At 41.7% G+C, this 23,432-nt stretch overlaps 1 protein-coding gene across 1 annotated transcript; it reads right to left on the minus strand.

The window, feature by feature from the left end:
• Window positions 1–955: 955 nt before the first annotated feature.
• LOC115416297 (oxidative stress-responsive serine-rich protein 1-like) lies at window positions 956–18,832 on the minus strand. The gene is made up of 4 exons (XM_030130047.1): window positions 18,278–18,832; window positions 16,784–16,893; window positions 13,363–13,479; window positions 956–2,377 (listed from the first exon to the last, which is right to left on the minus strand). The coding sequence occupies exons 2-4, from the start codon at window positions 16,858–16,860 to the stop codon at window positions 1,471–1,473; spliced, it is 1,101 nt and encodes a 366-aa protein (XP_029985907.1). The 5' UTR covers window positions 16,861–16,893; window positions 18,278–18,832; the 3' UTR covers window positions 956–1,470.
• Window positions 18,833–23,432: the final 4,600 nt, after the last annotated feature.

Below are 23,432 nucleotides of genomic sequence, written 5' to 3' on the forward strand. Positions count from 1 at the left end.
CCTTGAAACACCTCCAGAAACATGTAGATAGGCATCTATAAAGATCTTGAGCACTTTTTAACCAGATTAGAAAATGGTGCAAAGTTAGCCTTTTCAGCGCACATACTATAGCCTTACCATTTGAACACTGGGGGGCCCCAACGAATATTTAAATAAAGGCTAAAAATATCTTGAAACACCTCCAGAAATGAAAAGAAGGGCATTTATACTGATCTAGAGAAGTTTTTAACCAGAACTGAACATGGTCCAAAATGAGCCTTTTTGGAGCACATACTATAGCCTTACCATTTGAACACTAGGGAGCGCTGATGAATGTTTGAACAAAGGCTCAAAAAATCTTTAAACACCTCAAAAAACGAATAGCTGGGCGTTTACAGTGATCTAGAACAGTTTTTTCCAGACCTGAACATGGTCCAAAATTACTCCTTTTGGAGCACCAGGGGGCACCAATGAATGTTTGAATAAAGTCTGAAAAAAACTTGAAACACTTCTAGAAACACATAAATGGGCATCTATAATGATCTAGAGCAGTTTTTAACCAGATTTGAAAATTATCTTGGTAAGATTTTTTGGACTCAGATTTTCCAGAGAATAAAGCAAAAAACAAACAACAAAAAAACACTTGAATGAAGCAAAAAAAATCTTGAATTAAGGTAAAAAAAATTATCTTGAATTAAGCAAAAAAATCTTGAATTAAGGAAAAAAAAAATTTAAGCAAAAAAATCTTGAAATTAGTAAAAAAAAAAAAAAACTTGAATTAAGCAAAAAAAAAACAAAAACAACAGAAAACAAACTTGAATTAAGCAAAAAAATCTTGAATTAAGCTTATAGCTCTCGAGGATCAGGAACCCTAACCCTTATTTCGAGGTCTTCAAAACTTATGGATCAATTATGATACGTTTGGTGTTAAAGGGTTAATGCAGATGTGAAAGAACACAACAGCAGCTGAAACACGACCATTTCAACAAAATCTGCGTATTTATTGAGAGAAATTGAATCCAGACAGGTGACAGTTTCAGTGTCACAACAGCACAAACATAATCACACCTTTGCATATTCCTACGACAGTATCATGTCCTTCTGCACCAGAGCTTTGGCAACTGTGTATGTAAACGCAAAACTGTCCAAGTTACCCAGAGCAAGAAAAGAAGGAAGGGCTGAAACTGAAGACAAACAGGTGGAGGGAATGCACCCAGCAGATCGAGCCAAATGAGAGGGGGAGGGGCTCAAACAGGGGGGGGGGGGGGGGGGGTTAGGGGGCATTTCAGCCTGGGTTCAAATGAATTTAATTTGTATTATTTCAGTTCCAACCTTCATGCCTGGTCTGTTTTTCTATCCACTACTGACATTCCTCATAAGCCGTCTGTTCCTCAATGACAGAAAAAAAAACCCTTAACCTTAACCTTAATAATTCCTTCTCTGATATAATAATAATAATAATAATAATAATAATAATCATATGTTTGTTTCTTAAGTGTACATCATCTCGGCCATGTGTGACATCTTCTTGGGGATGTATAGATAATACTCCATGTATCCGGAAAGGTCGTCTATTGTGATGTCGTCCACGTACGCTCGCGCCTGCTCCGAACACGAGCGAGGAGAGCCTGACGACGCCGGTGCTGACGCCGGCGACGCGCTCGTGTTGGGGTTGGCGGTGGTGCTGACAGTTCTGAGGGCGTCCCCGGGGCTCGCCAGGGTCCGCTCGCACTCGGAGATGACGTCGCGGAGGCCGGTGAAGGAGTACACCTCCACGTCGTTCCAGCCCACGTGTCGGGCCCGGCAGCGGCACTGAGGCTCCGCCTCCCGTTCAGGGTTTTCCGGCTGCGAATCGGAAGCCTTTGTGCGTGCGCAGGAGCAGGGGGGGCGGAGGCCCGGTGCCGTCCTGCTGCTGTTGGACAGCGCTCTGAAGTCAGAGGCTTCTGCAGCGCCTCCACGCTCCGCTCCGTCACAGGCACTTTTCTGCGGACCGCCGTCTTCGCTCGACCGCGCGTCTCCAGGGGGGGTGGCGACGGTAGGAGCGGTAGCGGGGATCTGTGGTGAAGACGGCGTGGAACCGGCAGCTGCATCTATAACGCGTGTGTCGTACCTGGCGGAGGATCCGAAAACCAGAGGATGTGTCATGTGACTGTGCGTGCCTGGGGGGGGCAGGTCCGTATGGGCCGGGGGGGCGGCAGCTCTGGAGGACAGCGTTCTTCCGTCCACCGCAGGACAAGGCTCGGCCAGGTCAGGGACGGCCAGGCGCTGCTGCTTCAAACAGCCACTGGATGCTGTGGCGGCGCTGCAGTAGGTGAACTTAGGGGGGTGGAGGATGGGCGACTTGGACCTGCGACGGCGCTGCGTTCTGGACGCTCCTCTGGAACTTTTCCTACTGCATCTGAAGAACAAAAGGAGAGATCAGCAATGAGGGGAAAGACACAAAACAATGCATCGTATGAATTAGGGATGGAACCATTACCGGTATAATGATAAACAGCGGTAAAATCACAGACGGTTAGTATTAGCGTTTAAATTCTAATTCTCACGATAACTGTGTTTGATTACCACACTTTTAGGGGAGAAAACCCTCTGTTAAGATCTGCTTTAATGTCAAATATTTGAGTATAGTTTGAATTTATTACAATTTTAATTTTCTATACCCAGTATTTGAACCAATATTCACTTTTAAAGTCTGAAAAAGTTCGTTAAGCATCTGTGTGTTATTTATGCAATTAATTATATACATTTTTCAAATCGGATTTTATATATATTTCTGTATTTTCTGTCCTTTTGTGTAGGGGTAAAGTTTAAAAATAATAGACAGATAATATAGATGAAGTTGTGCTGAAAAAACAGATCCCAAACATGGGTATAGTAAACATTTGTTTCTATAGTATATAAAGGCCAAATCAAAAGGACTGAAAAACAGACAGAATAGACTCTGACCACTAAGGGTGAACATTGGAATGTTTCTGCAGCAGAAGGGACATTGGGACGATTATTTTATTTTATTGTTATTTTTTAAAAATACAACTTGGTTAAATTCTTTCAGTGTGTGTATTAGTACTTTTTGAACATTTTGAGCACAATTTCAATAATACAGCGATAATAATGATAACTGTGATAATTTTGGTCACAGTAACAGTGATCTGAAATGTTCATCTGGTTCCATCCTTAACTGTGACTGACTGTTTTTGGCTGGACAGCGTACATCAGGGTTATTACACCAAACAGAGTTCTGAACACTTTCCAGGTTCACAGATCAGTATGTACAGGTTTCTGCAGGCACCAGTAAATCTAATTTAATGTCCTTTTTAACGCCACTTTAAACACATTTAATGCCCATGTCCAACTGCACATACACTTTTATATATAGTTTTATTTATACATTTACTGTCCACAGGTTCTCAGTAGTTCCTCCTGCAATCACTTCTGCTCAAACTGGCATTTTTCCGTTTGTCCCACATCTGCTCATATTCCCTCCACTCTTTCACCACAGCATGAACACACAGACACCAAGGTTCGAATAGTTTTGGATTTTTCATTCTAGTTTAGTTTTATTTAGTTTTGACTTTTTTCTCTAATTCAGTTTGTTTTAATTAGTTTTTAGAGCAGGTTTGTTAGTTTTTATTAGATTTCGTTTTTTTCTACATGCTTAGTTTAGTTTTAGTTAAGTTTAGTTTAGTTGTAGTTCAGTGGTCTCTTTTCTCTTCTTCTCCGTCGTCGTATTCAAATAAATTCCAGACAGGACTCTGCTGCTTTCTCCCAACTTTAGTCTTTGGCTCGAAACGACAAGTGACGAGAAGTGACAGACCGTCAAGTGTTGTATGGTGACACTAGCTAAAATTGCTTCAGTGAAATAAATTGATTTCATACCAATCCGACATTGACAAAGATGAAAACAAAGGGAATTTGATCCATAATTTTTATCCGTTTTACAGTTAGTTTTATAAACACACAATACAGTTTCAGTTAGTTATCATTTTTTTCTTTTAATTATAGTTTTTATTTATTTCAGTTAACAAAAATGTTCTTACAATTCTAGTTTTCATCATTTGGTTAGTTTTCGTTAACGATAATAACCTTGGTTCACAGTACGTTACATTCCAAGCATCCGGTGTTGTGACTTCATTTATCGGCCATAAACAATAGTCAATTAAAGGCTTCCACCTGTCAATCATCACACTATACTTCTGATCAAAATGATTAAATGTTTATACAATCAAAATAAATTGTTTTCCATCAACTGTATTTAATTTTTTAATGCCCCTGGACATCAAATTTAATGCGTTTTAATGCCATGTAAGGCCTTAATTTTCACCAAATCTATTTAATGACTTTATATGCTTTTTAATGACCTGCAGAAACCCTGTGCATTGTCTTAAAGTATATTCATGTTTGAATTTTTTAAAAAGCCCCAAGCATTTGCTTAATATCTATTCGTCATGAGGAAACAGAATATGCACAGTTCACACAACCCATGAGCAATTTCAAGAGACACTTTAACATTCAATCATTCTTACAGTGTCCGGTATACAAGAGAGATGATCGAAAATGGTCAAAGTTGTCATATTTATGTTGATGATGAACTGACTGACTGTCACCCTTTAAAGGTGCAGGAGACTTTCAGGTCCAGTGTTTCCTCAGTTCTGTCCATCCTCAGTCATATCCTCAGTTTCACTGGTCCGTTCGTCTGTCTGTCATCCCTCAGCTGAATCTGTTCGTCTGTCTGTCATCCCTCAGCTGAATCTGTTCGTCTGTCATTCCTCAGCTGAATCTGTTCGTCTGTCATCCCTCAGCTGAATCTGTTTGTCTGTCTGTCATTCCTCAGCTGAATCTGTTCGTCTGTCTGTCATCCCTCAGCTGAATCTGTTCGTCTGTCTGTCATCCCTCAGCTGAATCTGTTCGTCTGTCTGTCATTCCTCAGCTGAATCTGTTCGTCTGTCATTCCTCAGCTGAATCTGTTTGTCTGTCTGTCATTCCTCAGCTGAATCTGTTCGTCTGTCTGTCATCCCTCAGCTGAATCTGTTCGTCTGTCTGTCATTCCTCAGCTGAATCTGTTCGTCTGTCATTCCTCAGCTGAATCTGTTCGTCTGTCATCCCTCAGCTGAATCTGTTTGTCTGTCTGTCATTCCTCAGCTGAATCTGTTCGTCTGTCTGTCATTCCTCAGCTGAATCTGTTCGTCTGTCTGTCATTCCTCAGCTGAATCTGTTCGTCTGTCTGTCATTCCTCAGCTGAATCTGTTCATCTGTCATTCCTCAGCTGAATCTGTTCGTCTGTCTGTCATTCCTCAGCTGAATCTGTTCGTCTGTCTGTCATTCCTCAGCTGAATCTGTTCGTCTGTCTGTCATTCCTCAGCTGAATCTGTTCGTCTGTCATCCCTCAGCTGAATCTGTTTGTCTGTCTGTCATTCCTCAGCTGAATCTGTTCGTCTGTCTGTCATTCCTCAGCTGAATCTGTTCGTCTGTCTGTCATCCCTCAGCTGAATCTGTTCGTCTGTCTGTCATCCCTCAGCTGAATCTATTCGTCTGTCTGTCATTCCTCAGCTGAATCTGTTCGTCTGTCATCCCTCAGCTGAATCTGTTTGTCTGTCTGTCATTCCTCAGCTGAATCTGTTCGTCTGTCTGTCATTCCTCAGCTGAATCTGTTCGTCTGTGTCATCCCTCAGCTGAATCTGTTCGTCTGTCTGTCATCCCTCAGCTGAATCTGTTTGTCTGTCTGTCATTCCTCAGCTGAATCTGTTCGTCTGTCTGTCATCCCTCAGCTGAATCTGTTCGTCTGTCTGTCATCCCTCAGCTGAATCTGTTCGTCTGTCATTCCTCAGCTGAATCTGTTCGTCTGTCATCCCTCAGCTGAATCTGTTTGTCTGTCTGTCATTCCTCAGCTGAATCTGTTCGTCTGTCTGTCATCCCTCAGCTGAATCTGTTCGTCTGTCTGTCATCCCTCAGCTGAATCTGTTCGTCTGTCTGTCATTCCTCAGCTGAATCTGTTCGTCTGTCATTCCTCAGCTGAATCTGTTTGTCTGTCTGTCATTCCTCAGCTGAATCTGTTCGTCTGTCTGTCATCCCTCAGCTGAATCTGTTCGTCTGTCTGTCATTCCTCAGCTGAATCTGTTCGTCTGTCATTCCTCAGCTGAATCTGTTCGTCTGTCATTCCTCAGCTGAATCTGTTCGTCTGTCATCCCTCAGCTGAATCTGTTTGTCTGTCTGTCATTCCTCAGCTGAATCTGTTCGTCTGTCTGTCATTCCTCAGCTGAATCTGTTCGTCTGTCTGTCATTCCTCAGCTGAATCTGTTCGTCTGTCTGTCATTCCTCAGCTGAATCTGTTCATCTGTCATTCCTCAGCTGAATCTGTTCGTCTGTCTGTCATTCCTCAGCTGAATCTGTTCGTCTGTCTGTCATTCCTCAGCTGAATCTGTTCGTCTGTCTGTCATTCCTCAGCTGAATCTGTTCGTCTGTCATCCCTCAGCTGAATCTGTTTGTCTGTCTGTCATTCCTCAGCTGAATCTGTTCGTCTGTCTGTCATTCCTCAGCTGAATCTGTTCGTCTGTCTGTCATCCCTCAGCTGAATCTGTTCGTCTGTCTGTCATTCCTCAGCTGAATCTGTTCGTCTGTCATCCCTCAGCTGAATCTGTTTGTCTGTCTGTCATTCCTCAGCTGAATCTGTTCGTCTGTCTGTCATTCCTCAGCTGAATCTGTTCGTCTGTGTCATCCCTCAGCTGAATCTGTTCGTCTGTCTGTCATTCCTCAGCTGAATCTGTTCGTCTGTCTGTCATCCCTCAGCTGAATCTGTTCGTCTGTCTGTCATCCCTCAGCTGAATCTGTTCGTCTGTCTGTCATTCCTCAGCTGAATCTGTTCGTCTGTCTGTCATTCCTCAGCTGAATCTGTTCGTCTGTGTCATTCCTCAGCTGAATCTGTTCGTCTGTCATTCCTCAGCTGAATCTGTTCGTCTGTCTGTCATCCCTCAGCTGAATCTGTTCGTCTGTGTCATCCCTCAGCTGAATCTGTTCATCTGTCTGTCATTCCTCAGCTGAATCTGTTCGTCTGTCTGTCATTCCTCAGCTGAATCTGTTCGTCTGTCTGTCATCCCTCAGCTGAATCTGTTCGTCTGTCTGTCATCCCTCAGCTGAATCTGTTCGTCTGTCTGTCATTCCTCAGCTGAATCTGTTCGTCTGTCTGTCATTCCTCAGCTGAATCTGTTCGTCTGTCATCCCTCAGCTGAATCTGTTTGTCTGTCTGTCATTCCTCAGCTGAATCTGTTCGTCTGTCTGTCATTCCTCAGCTGAATCTGTTCGTCTGTGTCATCCCTCAGCTGAATCTGTTCGTCTGTCTGTCATTCCTCAGCTGAATCTGTTCGTCTGTGTCATCCCTCAGCTGAATCTGTTCGTCTGTCTGTCATTCCTCAGCTGAATCTGTTCGTCTGTGTCATCCCTCAGCTGAATCTGTTCGTCTGTCTGTCATTCCTCAGCTGAATCTGTTCGTCTGTCTGTCATTCCTCAGCTGAATCTGTTCGTCTGTCATCCCTCAGCTGAATCTGTTTGTCTGTCTGTCATTCCTCAGCTGAATCTGTTCGTCTGTCTGTCATTCCTCAGCTGAATCTGTTCGTCTGTCTGTCATCCCTCAGCTGAATCTGTTCGTCTGTCTGTCATCCCTCAGCTGAATCTATTCGTCTGTCTGTCATTCCTCAGCTGAATCTGTTCGTCTGTCATCCCTCAGCTGAATCTGTTTGTCTGTCTGTCATTCCTCAGCTGAATCTGTTCGTCTGTCTGTCATTCCTCAGCTGAATCTGTTCGTCTGTGTCATCCCTCAGCTGAATCTGTTCGTCTGTCTGTCATTCCTCAGCTGAATCTGTTCGTCTGTCTGTCATCCCTCAGCTGAATCTGTTCGTCTGTCTGTCATTCCTCAGCTGAATCTGTTCGTCTGTCTGTCATTCCTCAGCTGAATCTGTTCGTCTGTGTCATTCCTCAGCTGAATCTGTTCGTCTGTCATTCCTCAGCTGAATCTGTTCGTCTGTCTGTCATCCCTCAGCTGAATCTGTTCGTCTGTCTGTCATCCCTCAGCTGAATCTGTTCGTCTGTCTGTCATTCCTCAGCTGAATCTGTTCGTCTGTCTGTCATTCCTCAGCTGAATCTGTTCGTCTGTGTCATTCCTCAGCTGAATCTGTTCGTCTGTCATTCCTCAGCTGAATCTGTTCGTCTGTCTGTCATCCCTCAGCTGAATCTGTTCGTCTGTGTCATCCCTCAGCTGAATCTGTTCATCTGTCTGTCATTCCTCAGCTGAATCTATTCGTCTGTCTGTCATTCCTCAGCTGAATCTGTTCGTCTGTGTCATTCCTCAGCTGAATCTGTTCGTCTGTCTGTCATTCCTCAGCTGAATCTGTTCGTCTGTCTGTCATCCCTCAGCTGAATCTGTTCGTCTGTCTGTCATCCCTCAGCTGAATCTGTTCGTCTGTCTGTCATTCCTCAGCTGAATCTGTTCGTCTGTCTGTCATTCCTCAGCTGAATCTGTTCGTCTGTCATCCCTCAGCTGAATCTGTTTGTCTGTCTGTCATTCCTCAGCTGAATCTGTTCGTCTGTCTGTCATTCCTCAGCTGAATCTGTTCGTCTGTCTGTCATCCCTCAGCTGAATCTATTCGTCTGTCTGTCATTCCTCAGCTGAATCTGTTCGTCTGTCTGTCATTCCTCAGCTGAATCTGTTCGTCTGTCATCCCTCAGCTGAATCTGTTCGTCTGTCTGTCATCCCTCAGCTGAATCTGTTCGTCTGTCTGTCATCCCTCAGCTGAATCTGTTCGTCTGTCTGTCATCCCTCAGCTGAATCTGTTCGTCTGTCTGTCATCCCTCAGCTGAATCTGTTCGTCTGTGTCATCCCTCAGCTGAATCTGTTTGTCTGTCTGTCATCCCTCAGCTGAATCTGTTCGTCTGTCTGTCATCCCTCAGCTGAATCTGTTCGTCTGTCTGTCATTCCTCAGCTGAATCTGTTCGTCTGTCATCCCTCAGCTGAATCTGTTTGTCATTCCTCAGCTGAATCTGTTTGTCTGTCATCCCTCAGCTGAATCTGTTCGTCTGTCTGTCATTCCTCAGCTGAATCTGTTCGTCTGTCTGTCATCCCTCAGCTGAATCTGTTCGTCTGTCTGTCATTCCTCAGCTGAATCTGTTCGTCTGTGTCATCCCTCAGCTGAATCTGTTCGTCTGTGTCATCCCTCAGCTGAATCTGTTCGTCTGTCTGTCATTCCTCAGCTGAATCTGTTCGTCTGTCTGTCATTCCTCAGCTGAATCTGTTCGTCTGTCTGTCATCCCTCAGCTGAATCTGTTTGTCTGTCTGTCATCCCTCAGCTGAATCTGTTCGTCTGTCTGTCATTCCTCAGCTGAATCTGTTCGTCTGTCTGTCATTCCTCAGCTGAATCTGTTCGTCTGTCTGTCATTCCTCAGCTGAATCTGTTCGTCTGTCTGTCATTCCTCAGCTGAATCTGTTCGTCTGTCATCCCTCAGCTGAATCTGTTCGTCTGTCTGTCATTCCTCAGCTGAATCTGTTCGTCTGTCTGTCATCCCTCAGCTGAATCTGTTTGTCTGTCATCCCTCAGCTGAATCTGTTCGTCTGTGTCATCCCTCAGCTGAATCTGTTCGTCTGTCTGTCATCCCTCAGCTGAATCTGTTCGTCTGTCTGTCATCCCTCAGCTGAATCTGTTCGTCTGTCTGTCATCCCTCAGCTGAATCTGTTCGTCTGTGTCATCCCTCAGCTGAATCTGTTTGTCTGTCTGTCATCCCTCAGCTGAATCTGTTCGTCTGTCTGTCATCCCTCAGCTGAATCTATTCGTCTGTCTGTCATCCCTCAGCTGAATCTGTTCGTCTGTCTGTCATTCCTCAGCTGAATCTGTTCGTCTGTGTCATCCCTCAGCTGAATCTGTTCGTCTGTCTGTCATCCCTCAGCTGAATCTGTTCGTCTGTCTGTCATCCCTCAGCTGAATCTGTTCGTCTGTCTGTCATCCCTCAGCTGAATCTGTTCGTCTGTCATCCCTCAGCTGAATCTGTTCGTCTGTCATCCCTCAGCTGAATCTGTTCGTCTGTCTGTCATCCCTCAGCTGAATCTGTTCGTCTGTCTGTCATTCCTCAGCTGAATCTGTTCGTCTGTGTCATCCCTCAGCTGAATCTGTTCGTCTGTCATTCCTCAGCTGAATCTGTTCGTCTGTCATCCCTCAGCTGAATCTGTTCGTCTGTCATCCCTCAGCTGAATCTGTTCGTCTGTCATTCCTCAGCTGAATCTGTTCGTCTGTCTGTCATTCCTCAGCTGAATCTGTTCGTCTGTCATCCCTCAGCTGAATCTGTTTGTCATTCCTCAGCTGAATCTGTTCGTCTGTCATTCCTCAGCTGAATCTGTTCGTCTGTCATCCCTCAGCTGAATCTGTTTGTCATTCCTCAGCTGAATCTGTTCGTCTGTCATCCCTCAGTTGAATCTGTTTGTCTGTCATCCCTCAGCTGAATCTGTTTGTCTGTCATCCCTCAGCTGAATCTGTTCGTCTGTCTGTCATCCCTCAGCTGAATCTGTTTGTCATCCCTCAGCTGAATCTGTTTGTCATCCCTCAGCTGAATCTGTTCGTCTGTCTGTCATTCCTCAGCTGAATCTGTTCGTCTGTCATTCCTCAGCTGAATCTGTTCGTCTGTCATCCCTCAGCTGAATCTGTTTGTCATTCCTCAGCTGAATCTGTTCGTCTGTCATTCCTCAGCTGAATCTGTTTGTCTGTCATTCCTCAGCTGAATCTGTTTGTCTGTCATCCCTCAGCTGAATCTGTTCGTCTGTCTGTCATTCCTCAGCTGAATCTGTTCGTCTGTCTGTCATCCCTCAGCTGAATCTGTTCGTCTGTCTGTCATCCCTCAGCTGAATCTCTTCCTCATGCTGAATAGTTTCATAGTTCCATCCACCACAAACAGTCCATGTGTTTACATTCAGAGTCAGGAGGAACTGGGGCATCTGAGGAAGTTTGCCATGACGTGCATTGTGGGAAACTTCGGTTCTCTCCGCTGTCTGACAGCAGCAGCTGGAACAGACATGAGGTGGAAACGGCAGGAGCTCCCTTCCCTCTATGCCACAGGTGTCAAACATGCGCCCCGGGGGCCAAATCCGGCCCCACCAAAGGGTCCAGTCCGGCCCGTGAGATGATTTTGTGAAATGCAAAAATGACACTGAAGAAATTAACAATCAATAGTGTAAAAATCATTTTATTTCAGGTTCCATACAGACACCTATAAACCATTCATTCATTTTCTGAACCTGCTTTATCCTCACTAGGGTCACGGGGGCGGAGCCTATCCCAGCTACGTACAGGTGAAGGCCGGGTTCACCCTGGACATGTGACCAGTTCATCACAGACTGAACATATAGAGACAAACACACTGTCACATTCACACCTATGGGGGATTTAGATGAACCCATGAACCTATCACAGCATGTGTTTGGATGGTGGGAGGAGCCAGAGGACCAGAGAGAACCCACACAGACACGAGGAGAACATGCAAACTTCACACAGAAAGGTCCCACCCCCATGGACTGGTGTTGGAATGGAACCGTGGACCTTCTTTATGTGAGGCACCAGGTCTATCCACTGCATCACTGTGTCGCCCAAACCCCTGATAAACCAATCAGATCTTAACTGGGTCAGACCAGAAAAATACTATCACAATCTATAAATAATAACTGCTGATTTTATCTTTGTTTTACTCCATCCATCCATCCATTATCCACCGCTTATCCGGGGCCGGGTTGCGGGGGTAACAGTCTAAGCAGGGATGCCCAGACTTCCCTCTCCCCAGACACCTCCTCCAGCTCTTCCGGGGGGACCCCGAGGCGTTCCCAGGCCAGCCCACAGACATAGTCTCTCCAACGTGTCCTGGGTCTTCCCCGAGGTCTCCTCCCGGTGGGACATGCCCGGAACACCTCCCCAGGGAGGCGTCCAGGAGGCATCCCAAACAGATGCCTGAGCCACCTCAGCTGGCCCTTTGTTTTAGTGTAAAAAGTAAAATTACATGAAAGTGTTTACATTAACAAATAATCATTTTACAAAAACTGCGAATAACCTGAAGAAATAAGAACAATGTGAAATGTCTTGAGACAAGTAAATGCAATTTTATCAATATTCTACCTGTTACTAAATGTTTTGTGTATCTGTAATTGTAATGTAAGTTGTAACGCATATGTGTAAATGATAAACTGAAGCAGAGTATTGTTAAAACTGCACTTGTTTTTCTTAAGACATTTCATGTTGTTCACGTTATTCAGATTTTTAGGGAAATATTGTCGATGTAAACATTACCATAACGTAATTTTACTTTTTTCACTGGCTAAAATTACACTTATTTTTCTTAAGAAATTTCATTTTTTCCAGGTTATTCACATTTTTTTTCGTTTGGATAGTTTATAAAAGTATGTATTTTCATAATTTAATGTTTTGGGTTTGTTTTGCACTAAAACAAAGACAAAACTTGGAGTTGTCATTATTTCTAGGTTATGATGTTATTATTTTTGGTTCGGCCCACTGCAGATCATATTGGGGTGAATGTGGAACCTGAACGAAAATGATTTTGACAGCTCTTCTCTATGCATATTCCTCCAGCCGTTTCCGCGTCGTGTTTGTTTCATCCATATAATACCATATGCTGGCGCTGCTGCTGTCAGGCAGTTGCATGAACCTTCGTTGCCCACAATGCACGTCACGACAAAATTGCTCAGATGCCCAGTTCCTCCTGACTCTGTTTGTAAACACGTTTGTTTGTGGTGGATGGAACTAAGAAACTGTTCAGCATGAGGAAGAGATTCAGCTGAGGGATGACAGACAGACGAACAGACCAATGAGACTGAGGAGAGGACTGAGGATGGACAGGAAAGTCTCCTGCACCTGTAACGCTTCCTGTTGAAGGCTGCTGTCACTCACATTCCAGCATCAGTGACATAAATTTGCAAAGAAACATAAAAGTCCACCTCTTCAACTTGAAATTAATATGTGTGTTATCTTTTGGTTAGAGATCAGTTGGTTCATTTGCATATGAAGCAGAGATTTCAGTTCCAATCCCAAACAATCACTGAAAGCACATTCAGACAGTCCTTCCCCCCCAGGTGAGAACAGACCGACATACAGGTGTTCTGGATGTTCATACAACGTCTGAACAGGGCCAATGTTCTATATACAGTAATTCTTCTTTTATCTGTTTATTTCTTTGTATTTTATGGATTGTCTGTCTTATCTTGTTGTACAGTGTCCTTGGGTGTCTTGAAAGGTGCTTATAAATAAAATGTATTATTATTATTATTATTATTATTATTATTATTATTAATGTGAAACTGAAACCTTTATTTTAGGAGACCGTTTATGTCCTAACAGGGATGGAACCTACCCGTGCCAGTTGTCTTTTGTGCAGCCCAGTTTGGGTTTAGCCCCGCCTGTGTCCAGACAAGCCCGTGATGCTCCTCTGGGAGCAGACGCCTCTGAAGCGCTTACAGCTGCAGGTAAACTGGAAAGAAGAAGAAAAACACCATCACTTTAAATGAACGTTGTCACATATAAACCACCACGGCCCAGCATTCAAACAAATACACAAAAATCTGTTTGAACAAGAATACACTGGTTCTTATTTGATGTGCCACCTGAAATTAAAATAATTATCTAAAGTTCACACAATATAGAGCTACACAATAATCAGCCTGGAATCACAATGTTAGCTCATGCAAGTATATGATCATAAAACCCTGCAATTTAATAGAAGATTTTAATTTAGGGACACTTGTACTTCATTTTCTACTATGTTAAGCCTTTCATGCATGAATTATGAGAACCTTCGTCAAGATTTTTTTCCTGATAGTTTTTATTCCTCGGTAGGCATGAAAAAAAAAACAAAAAAACAATTTAAGTTTTTTTAATGAACCTACTTTTCAAAATGTCCACTCAGCTCCATACTATGCATTTAAGTTTTGAAGCAAAGAAACATGTATTTAAAACCCATTATCAGGAAGTGATAAACTGTGTGACAACTACTAAATAAAAAACATTTTTCACGCTGCTAATCTGATGTTTTCTCATGTTTTAACATACTCTGATACTAGTTGTTACTCACTTCATGGAGGTAATATGCAAAAAAAAAAAAAAAAAAAAAAAAAAAAAAGAAAAAGCTTTTTGTTTAAGAAAACTGTTAATTACAGTTTAATAACAATCCACAACTGATTTACACTAAAACATATCACTGCAGATTAGGTTTATCAAGAACAGCAAAGTTACAGCAATGGTATCCGTTGCAGAGTATGGGATGATGCATGAGTGTCCACTGTGTTGGCTAAAACAACAAAACCTGTGAATATACAAGAGAATAGCTGTAGAATAGCTGTCTATTGTAGTGACCAATATGCATGAAAGGGGTAAGTTTATATGTTTGAGTTGAAAAAAACACACCCATTTCAAAATGATGAAATGATGATGAGTATTTTGTACAACTTACCTCATGCCCTAGTACATAGACTCAAACTGAACATTGGAATCCTGTCTACTACAGTCCCAACAGAACCAAACCGTGCAGCCCTTGTTGGAGCCCAAATACATTTTAATTTGTTTCTTTTTCTTTTTTGTTTTGACCTTAGTTTCATAATCGTTTGTGGCTGTGTCTGTGATGATCCGCACATGTGCAGTTCATCATGAGTGTTGGTATGTTACATATACCTGCTGTGTGAGGTGGGCGGGGTGTGTTTAAGGACCGCCCCAAACTATTTTCTGACCGTGAGCCACCGAGTAAATTCAGTTGTTTGGTGTTTTCAGTGTTTTTTATATGTTAAACCGCCTATTTTGTTTATTTCTAGAGTATATAGAACAACCATTGTGATCTATAATGATCGCTTGGACTGGATATTTGTCGGTAAATGGACTGACAGATCCAAGGACAAAGAAAACTGTCTTGACATTCATTCATGCACGCGTCAAAATATACACCAGGTTGAACCCTTCCACACCACAGGGTCAAAACACAGTAATGTCCCACCAGAGAGCAAACTTTAATTGATTAGCATTCCAATATTTATTTCAATATAAAGTAGCTCCTTGTTTTGGATAATCCCTTATGGTCCAACTAAAGCAAAAAATGATTTATTTCAATATAAAGTAGCTCCTTGTTTTGGATAATCCCTTATGGTCCAACTAAAGCAAAAAATGAATTTAAAAGTAAAAATAGCGGTCATTTAGCAACCAGTGGCGGCTGCTCGTCTTTCAGACAGGGGAAGCTCATTGTCGGCTTACATCAAAAAAAAAAAAAAAAAAAAAGTCAAGTTATTTAAACATACATTCGGCCCTCCGTTCCTTTTTAAGAAAATAGTCAGTGACCTTATCATACCAAGTAGGTGTCTTTTCCAGGGACTGGACCAGTGTCCTCTCTGCTTAGATTGCCTTGGCCCATTGTGTTGCAGGTGTAAGACTTCAGCCTTTTTAAACTACAGATGCTCCTTTCACTCCGACCTAGCCAACAGTTTGATTGATTTAACTATCTACAAAACGATAATAAACTCAAACAAGAAATGATTAAATTATGTGACTGAAACAAGAAAACAGTGAAATTATGTTAAATTGAAACAAGGAAGTACAATGAGTGTGTTTTATTTACAGTGCAAGAAATGAACGAGTAATTTCGTAGTGGTTTCTCTCTCTCTTTCACAGCAGAATGTGCGACGGTATTAAATTGAACTGTCAGTGAAGGAGTAGATCTGAAAACAGCTGTCAATCAAACGGGATTCAGCCTTTCGACTGATCCTCCAATCAGCACGTGGGATTCTGGCGTCCAGCCTGGCCGAGCTCCGCCCACAGCTCCATTCACCCCCAGAGACGCCCGGCGTCCGGGGGCGGGACAACATCGTGGCATTTATCCAATTACCGTCCAGTTTTGAGGCAATGAAAAAAACTGTTCCACTCAGTCCCATTGAAGCCCAGAGACGCCCGCAGTCTACAGACAAATGCACTGAGCAGAGATGGAGGAGAAAACAGCGCAACGGGAATGTATGAGAAGTGAACAACATCGTGTCGTTGATTTGTGATAAAGCTGATTTGAACGAACTCATCTTTAAGATGAACGTGTTCTAACACATTTATAGTCAATAAAATGTCAACACAACCGTACATATTTAACCATTTAATTTTCGTAATTTTAGGGGAAGCCGGGCCTCCCTTGCAGTCTATGAGAAATCGCCACTGTTAGCAACACTAATCTGTCAAATTTTCTCTAAAATGTCCCGTCAGAGATTTTTCGAATATCGAGTTTTGGAACCTTTAGTACAGGGCTGTCCAACCCTGGTCCTGGAGAGCCACTATCCTGCATGTTTTAGATGTTTCCCTCTTCCAACACACCTGATTCAAAGGATAAGCCCATCATCAATTTCTGCAGAAGACCGATAACAACCATCAGGTGAACTGGAAGAGGGAAACGTCTAAAACATGCAGGACAGTGGCTCTCCAGGACCAGGGTTGGATAGCCCTGCTATAGCAGTAGCTACAGGTAAAGCCACTACAGCCCTAACAGAATGAAACAATGACCCATGATCTAACGCTACACAATAAAGAGTATTTCACCCGTTCATTCTTGCCTGTTACTGAAGGGAATTGAAAAAGCCCTTTAATAGTTTCATAAATATGAAAGACGAATAGTAACCATGTGTATGTTAACAGTTACACTAAAAACATTCTGAAGCATTTCACAACATGTAGTCAGAATGAAAATGTTACATCTGACAGAGTCAGAGAACATGTTTCCACACACGAACATAAAGACCAGAGTCATTGTTATTTACCTTTCAGCATCCACCCTCAGCTTCTTAAAGGCTGACTGCAGTGTTTCATCCTCACAGTCCTTTCCTCCTGCCTCCATGTTGGGAGGAGGCTGCTCTGACCAGCCACCCAGCTGAAACACAGACACACAACAATCATTTATATAACTGATGTATTCATTTACACTTGTAGTACAACCATTAGACAGAGGTCAAGCATTAAACCCCACAGATGTGACCTGGATCTGTGTATTCAGTGACTGTTTTCACATGTAGGATTAAGACTGGCACTGATGGAAAAACAAACACCCCCAGGCCGCACACCAGAATCAAGGTTATTATTGTTAATGAAAACTAACAAAATGACCAAAACTAGAATTGTACAAACATTTTTGTTAACTGAAATAAATAAAAACTATCATTAAAAGGAAAAAAAAAACCATAACTAACTGAAACTGTATTGTGTGTTTACAAAACTAACTAAGACGGATAAAAATTATGGATGAAATTCCCTTTGTTTTCATCTTTGTCAATGTCAGATTGATATAAAATCAATTTATTTCCCTAAAGCAATTTTAGCTGCTGGCACCATATGATATTTAAAGGTCTGTCACTTCTCGCCACTTGTTGTTTAGTCGTCTTCTGGTCCCCGCTCTACCTGGAAACATGGAAACTAAAGTTGGGAGAAAGCTGCAGAGTCCTGTCTGGGATTTATTTGAATACGACGGTGAAGAAGATAAAAGATATAAAGAAACTAAAACCTAAACTAAAACTAAGCAATTAGAAAAAAAAGAAAACTAATAAAAACTATTAAACCTGCTCTAAAAACTAATTAAAACTAACTGAATTAGAGAAAAAAAAAGTCAAAACTAAATAAAACTAAACTATAATGAAAAATCCAAAACTATTATAACACTGACTACAATGCCTGAAAAGTAACTAAATAATGGTGATTTCCCATGTGAAACTATATTAAAACAAGGCAATGCAAGGCAAGGCAGATTTATTAGTATAGCACAATTCATACACAGGGCAATTCACAGTGCTTTACAAAACTGGAAAAGAGACAGGTTAAAAACGCACAATTACAATTCAAACATAATCAATAACACATAAAACAAACGGAATAACACAGTTGAATCCACCCATCGTTCCTGTGTTTGTTTCGTTCCTCAGATGTCCTGTTTAGTACTGGCCAAGCGCGTGACAAACACACTGACGTGGATAAATAATATAGAAGTATCTGAGCCATGAATTTAGTCGAAACAACACTAATGTTTGACATTTCACGTCTGAAAGAAGTGTGACAGTCACATGTAATAATCTATGATCAAAAAACACTGACACCAGTCGATCCCAGTGCTTGTAAACAGTGCATTTCATAAGCACTCCCACCCTGGTGGCTAATGCTAGCAAAATACATTAGCCGCTAAGCTAACTGGCTAACTGGTAACAAGACGATAATTGACACGAAGCTAACACTCAGAAAACTCACAGAACACAGGAGGTGATACTTACGGTTCAGGATATCCTGGTCGCAATAAAGAGAGATATGCCCAGAGCATATAGCGTCTTTCAGTCACAAAAAGGCCTTCGGATTTCACCAGCCAGCGAAGCTAGCGACAAATAAGGGAAGCTAACGGGACTGGCTAGCTTAGGTTAGCTTCACAGGCTAACTCTGTGCGACGGTCTCCGCAAAAACACGAACGGCTGCCTTATTAAAGGGCTTCACATGGGCGATTATACTTGTATCACAAAATCCACAGCGAAGTATAATCTCTCCCTTACAGAAGCAGACATGAACCAGGCGGATGACAGCTTAATTCCAGACTTTTCTTTTCCTTCTCCTCACTCTTGTTTACAGTCACAGCATTAGCAGTGACTCTGCAACAACCACCGCGCATGCGCAGCCCCACTGACGTACACAGCCAGAAAAAACCCAGCCTACGTCACTGTTTTTACTATATGTACTTTTCCATTCATGTGATAAATGTGACTTCACTGTAGTATATTTAACACACACAACATACCGACCAAAACACCCCTGTGTGTCCATGTGTGTGTTTGGACATGACATAGTTTGTTTCATGGACACAAAAAGTGAATTGGGAACAGAGTATGACGTCATCGTTATATAACAGACACCCAGAAAGCCTTGTGCTGCGGTGAACACAGAAAATTAGATCCATATGAGAAGGACTGTTGTCTCAGACACTTTTTTTTCCTCCAATGATTAAAATATAAACCATGATAAAATAAATAACAATCCTATCTGTAATAATGGATATTCATTCATTCAAGCTTTATTATTATTATTATTATTATTATTATTATTATTATTATTGTTGTTGTTATTGTTGTTGTTGTTGTTGCTGTTTTTATTACAAAAAAGAGTAATACGAATCCTGTCTAATGTTAATTTCAGGGAACATACAAATGAGTTGTTTTTTAAATCAGAATTGTTTAAGTTTAAACAGTTAGCTGGGTTAAGGACATTGTTGATTGTGTTTAGAGCGAGAAACGGACTTTTGCTGCAAATTTGCACAGATTATTTGTTTTAGTATCAAAGGATGACAAATATAGAAGGAGGTTTAATTTTAAACAGCAAAGGGTTCAGATTAATGTGAAGTAAATGAGTTTTTCTGTTGTGGGTGTCAGAGTGTGGAATTCTTTGGCAGTGGAAGAGAAGAGCTGTACAAATATTTTTCAGTTTCAGAGGTTGTATAAGGAAAGAATAGAGAAGCTTTATAAAAGCATGGAATGAAATACTTTAACTAATGGATTTTTGATTTGTTGTATTTGCTTTGACTATCATGTAAACTGTATTTACTGTAACAGCTGTTATGGCAACCTATCTGATGGAAGCAGATGTTTGAAGAAAGGGGAAGGTAGTAGAAGTGTTCTTCATCCTGCTCCTTTCCAAACATTTTAGACTGGAATGAATAAATAAATGAAAATTAAGGACACAAAAACTAGGTCCATAGGAACATAAAAAAACATGCACAATAAAAAAGAAAAGAAAGAGCATAAATCCATATGTCACTTCCACATAAAGGCTCGTTATAGATGTAAACCATATAGAACTAATCTTGGGACAGACTAGGACAACTGAGTTTGATCATTTTGTAACTCTGCACATGAATGAATAAATAAAATGGGGAAGAGTAGCCGCACAGCATCCGACCCCACTCTGCAGACCGACAGCTGTGGAGAAAAATAAGAGACCACTGCAAAAGGATCCGTTACTCTGATTTGACCATTTCTAGGTCTGTGTTTGAGTCAAATGAACATTTGTATTTTATTCTCTAAACTACCCACAACATTTCTACCAAATTCCAAATATAAATTTTGTTATTTAGAGCATGTATTTGCAGAACACAACACAGAGTCCAAATCCCAAACAGATGCAGGGGTTTTCAGACTTCAGTAATGTCAATAAGACCAGCTCATCTTCATTTGTAAACAACACAATATTAATGAGAGGTCACACCTCCATATTTGGTGGAATGACCCTGATGCTCCAGAAGTTTCCACAGTGGGTTCAGGTCTGGAGGTTGGACTGGACCGGACAGGGTCTGCATCTGGTGGTCCATCATCCACAATGGAAACACTGTCATCTTCTACAAAATTGATTGTCCAGTCAAACCCATGCAGTTGGATCAGTGCCAGTGGACGGACACACTGGGGTTATGTTCAGTTCATGAAAAAGACTCTGTTTATTCAGTTTGATCTGTTTCTGTTAAAATAACCTCAGCTTTACTCTGAGCATCTAAACATCTACACCACAGGTGTTTGTGTCCGACTGCAGTGGAAGCTCCTCTGACCCTAACATGACTCCCATTAAATGCTCAAATCTGTTCAGTTGTTTTCATTTCATTGACTCCAAATGTGTTGGAACACGTTCATCTCTCAGACCAGTTGGTTCAGAATCAGTTTGATCCCAGATCAGTGGACTGGATGTTGTTCACTTCTCCTCCGTTCCCGTGTCTGTGTTTGTTCATTCCATCTCTGCTCAGTGCATTTGTCCGTAGACGCTCAGCGTCCATGCACTTCAATGGGACTGAGTGGAACTGCTGGAAAAACCACTACAGACTGGACCAGCACTGGACACATGACACCCTGTCGTCCCGCCCCTGGACGCTCGGTGTCTCCTGGGTCGAACAGAGCCGTGGGCGGAGCTCGGCCGGGCCGGACGCCGAGCTTCCGCGCGCCGATCGGAGGACGGGTCCGAAGGCTGAATGCGGTTTGATTGACAGCTGTTTTCAGATCTGCTCCTTCACTGACACAGTTCAGTTTAATACGTCACACATTCTGCTGTGGAATCACAGAAACCAAATGAACTGTTCATTTTCTGACCTGGAAGAAAACACAACCACTGGACTAACTGGTACACTGGACTGAAGGGACACGTTTTCTTGTTCACTTGGTTCGATAAGGTCACTGAGCATTTTCTGAAAAAGGAACTGAGGACGAATTTATGTTTAAAGAACTGGACATTTTTTTTATGTAAGCGACAATGAGCTTCAACTGTCTGAAAGACGAACAGAAGCCACTGATATACATAATCAGTAAATTAAATATCAGAAAATACCTGATATTCACTGGAAACATACAAAATACAGAGGATTATTTGATAATAAATGGTGATAAATTGCTTAGGAAAGGTTAAATAGAGAGAAAATCAATTTGAGAACTGACACTAAAGTCACAGTGGGTCCTTATGGGTTAAATGATTTGGGTTTTTATCCAGAAAACATGTTCAATGGACAGATATCAGGTGTGAAATCCAACGACTATCAGCTGTTTGTGTTAGTATCATTATATTTGCTCAAACTAATGGACCCGTAGTTGGACCAGGAATTCAAATGAACAAGAAACTGAAGAAAACAAGGAGTGGATAAGAATGTTTTCCATGACTATAGAACACTAAACGGGTGGTTTTAAAGTGAACATTTATCCTTTTTTTGGGTAATACAAACAGTGACGTCAGTTCCAGTTTGTTCTTGTGCAACAGGTTGTAAGTTATGAAACAGGAAGTGTCTTTTTTCCTGGTGTCCTGATAACAGGGTTTATTTTGAACCACATTAAAGCAGCATTAACCCAAACAGACCCACTGGGACTGTAGTGTCAGTTCACAAAGGAAGGTTTTCTACATGTTTAACCTTTATTAACTGGTTAATCACCATTTATTAGAATATTATCCTCTGTATTTGGCATTTTTTTCACAGTAAATCATGTATTTTCCTAAAGTGAATTTAGATGTTAATGAAAAGTAAGTAAATTCAAAGGTTATTATTTCAAAACTGAAGAAAAAGTGACTGTTTCACCAAATATATCAATGACTGAATGTAAAAACAACCATCCTCATCCACTGTCACTGCTCCAGCTGCATGGGTTTGACTGGAGAATCAATGTTAGAGAAGATGACAGTGTTTCCATGGTAACTACAGAGCCTCTGAACGTCCAAATATGGTCATATCTGATGACCATGAACAGATGAAGAACTTTATTTGACACCAATTATTGACATGGATTGATAGGATTAGTGGATTAACAGGAATTCAACAGTTTAGATCAGTAGGTGGTTTAGGTCTGTAAGGGTTCAGTTCTTCCATCAGAATCTGTGTCATTGTTCTGATAAAAACAGTGAAGCTTTGATTCATTCCATGTTTTCTGTTCTGTCTGTTTTAGTCACATGACACACACAGGAGTTAGGACTGGAGTACACAACCAGGGCTTTTCATCACTTTGGATGGAATAATCAGTTTTTCTGCAGCTGTACAACCTGTTGCAAAAGTACAAACTGTATCTTACACCACTTTTTGACATTACCCAAAATAAACAGGCTAAATGTCCACTTTAAAGCCATCTGTTGAGTGTTCCATCCTCATACTCTGCTCAGTTTCATCCTCTGGGTTCAGATTGTACAGATGCTCATCAGTCGTTCTGGATTCATTTGGATGTTGACAGAGTCCTTTCACATTCCCAGGGCTTACCGTGCAAACTCCAGTCCTGTTTAACTGATAATAGTTCCAACTGTGTGAATGAAAATGTAGCGTGTGCTCGCTCTGACATGTCCTCTGACTCCACATGAACCCTGAACGCACAGCGTTTACAGCTTCATCCGACAAGAAAACAACGTGAGTGCTCCAGCCTGGTCACTGTTTGATGGCATGTCTTGGTGAATTTGGACAGAATCTGAGAGGATTTCAAACTCCAACTGGGATTAATCTGTTTTTATAAAAAGAGTGTAATATCCATGGAGTAAACACAGCTGACAAGAGTGTGATCAAAGTTAACAATAATGTTCAGTAAAGTTAATACTAAATATGTTAAATAGGGATGCACCAATACCACTTTTTTCCAGACCGAGTACAAGTACTTCCATTTGAGTACTTGCCGATACCGAATATTGATCCTAGTCCTTAGTAATCCCATTCCAGTTGTTAGTTCCTTTTGTAAATGTGCTTTATTGTCGTTGTCATTAGTCTGACTGGAACAAAGTGCTGCTACTGACATTTAATGTGTTGGAATGAGCGTTTGTCAGTTAATCCACCAGGGGGCGCCGCTCTGAATTAACCATACTGGACAAATACCACGAAGAAGAGGAAAGTTTAATGAAGAAGAAGAAGAAAGTCAGTAATACCAAACCTGTAGACGACAGAGGAACACT

This window comes from Sphaeramia orbicularis, unplaced genomic scaffold (genome assembly GCF_902148855.1).
Source record: "Sphaeramia orbicularis unplaced genomic scaffold, fSphaOr1.1, whole genome shotgun sequence".
NCBI lineage: Eukaryota > Metazoa > Chordata > Actinopteri > Kurtiformes > Apogonidae > Sphaeramia > Sphaeramia orbicularis.

Bases quoted from the DNA above. Each gene is read 5' to 3' on its own strand.
- LOC115416297 (XM_030130047.1), bottom strand. From the start codon at position 16,860: ATGGAGGCAGGAGGAAAGGACTGTGAGGATGAAACACTGCAGTCAGCC. The intron at 13,480-16,783 runs GTAAATAACAAT...TCTTCTTTCCAG, and splicing joins CTGAGGGTGGATGCTGAAAG to TTTACCTGCAGCTGTAAGCG. The intron at 2,378-13,362 runs GTAGGTTCCATC...TTTGTTCTTCAG, and splicing joins ACAAAAGACAACTGGCACGG to ATGCAGTAGGAAAAGTTCCA.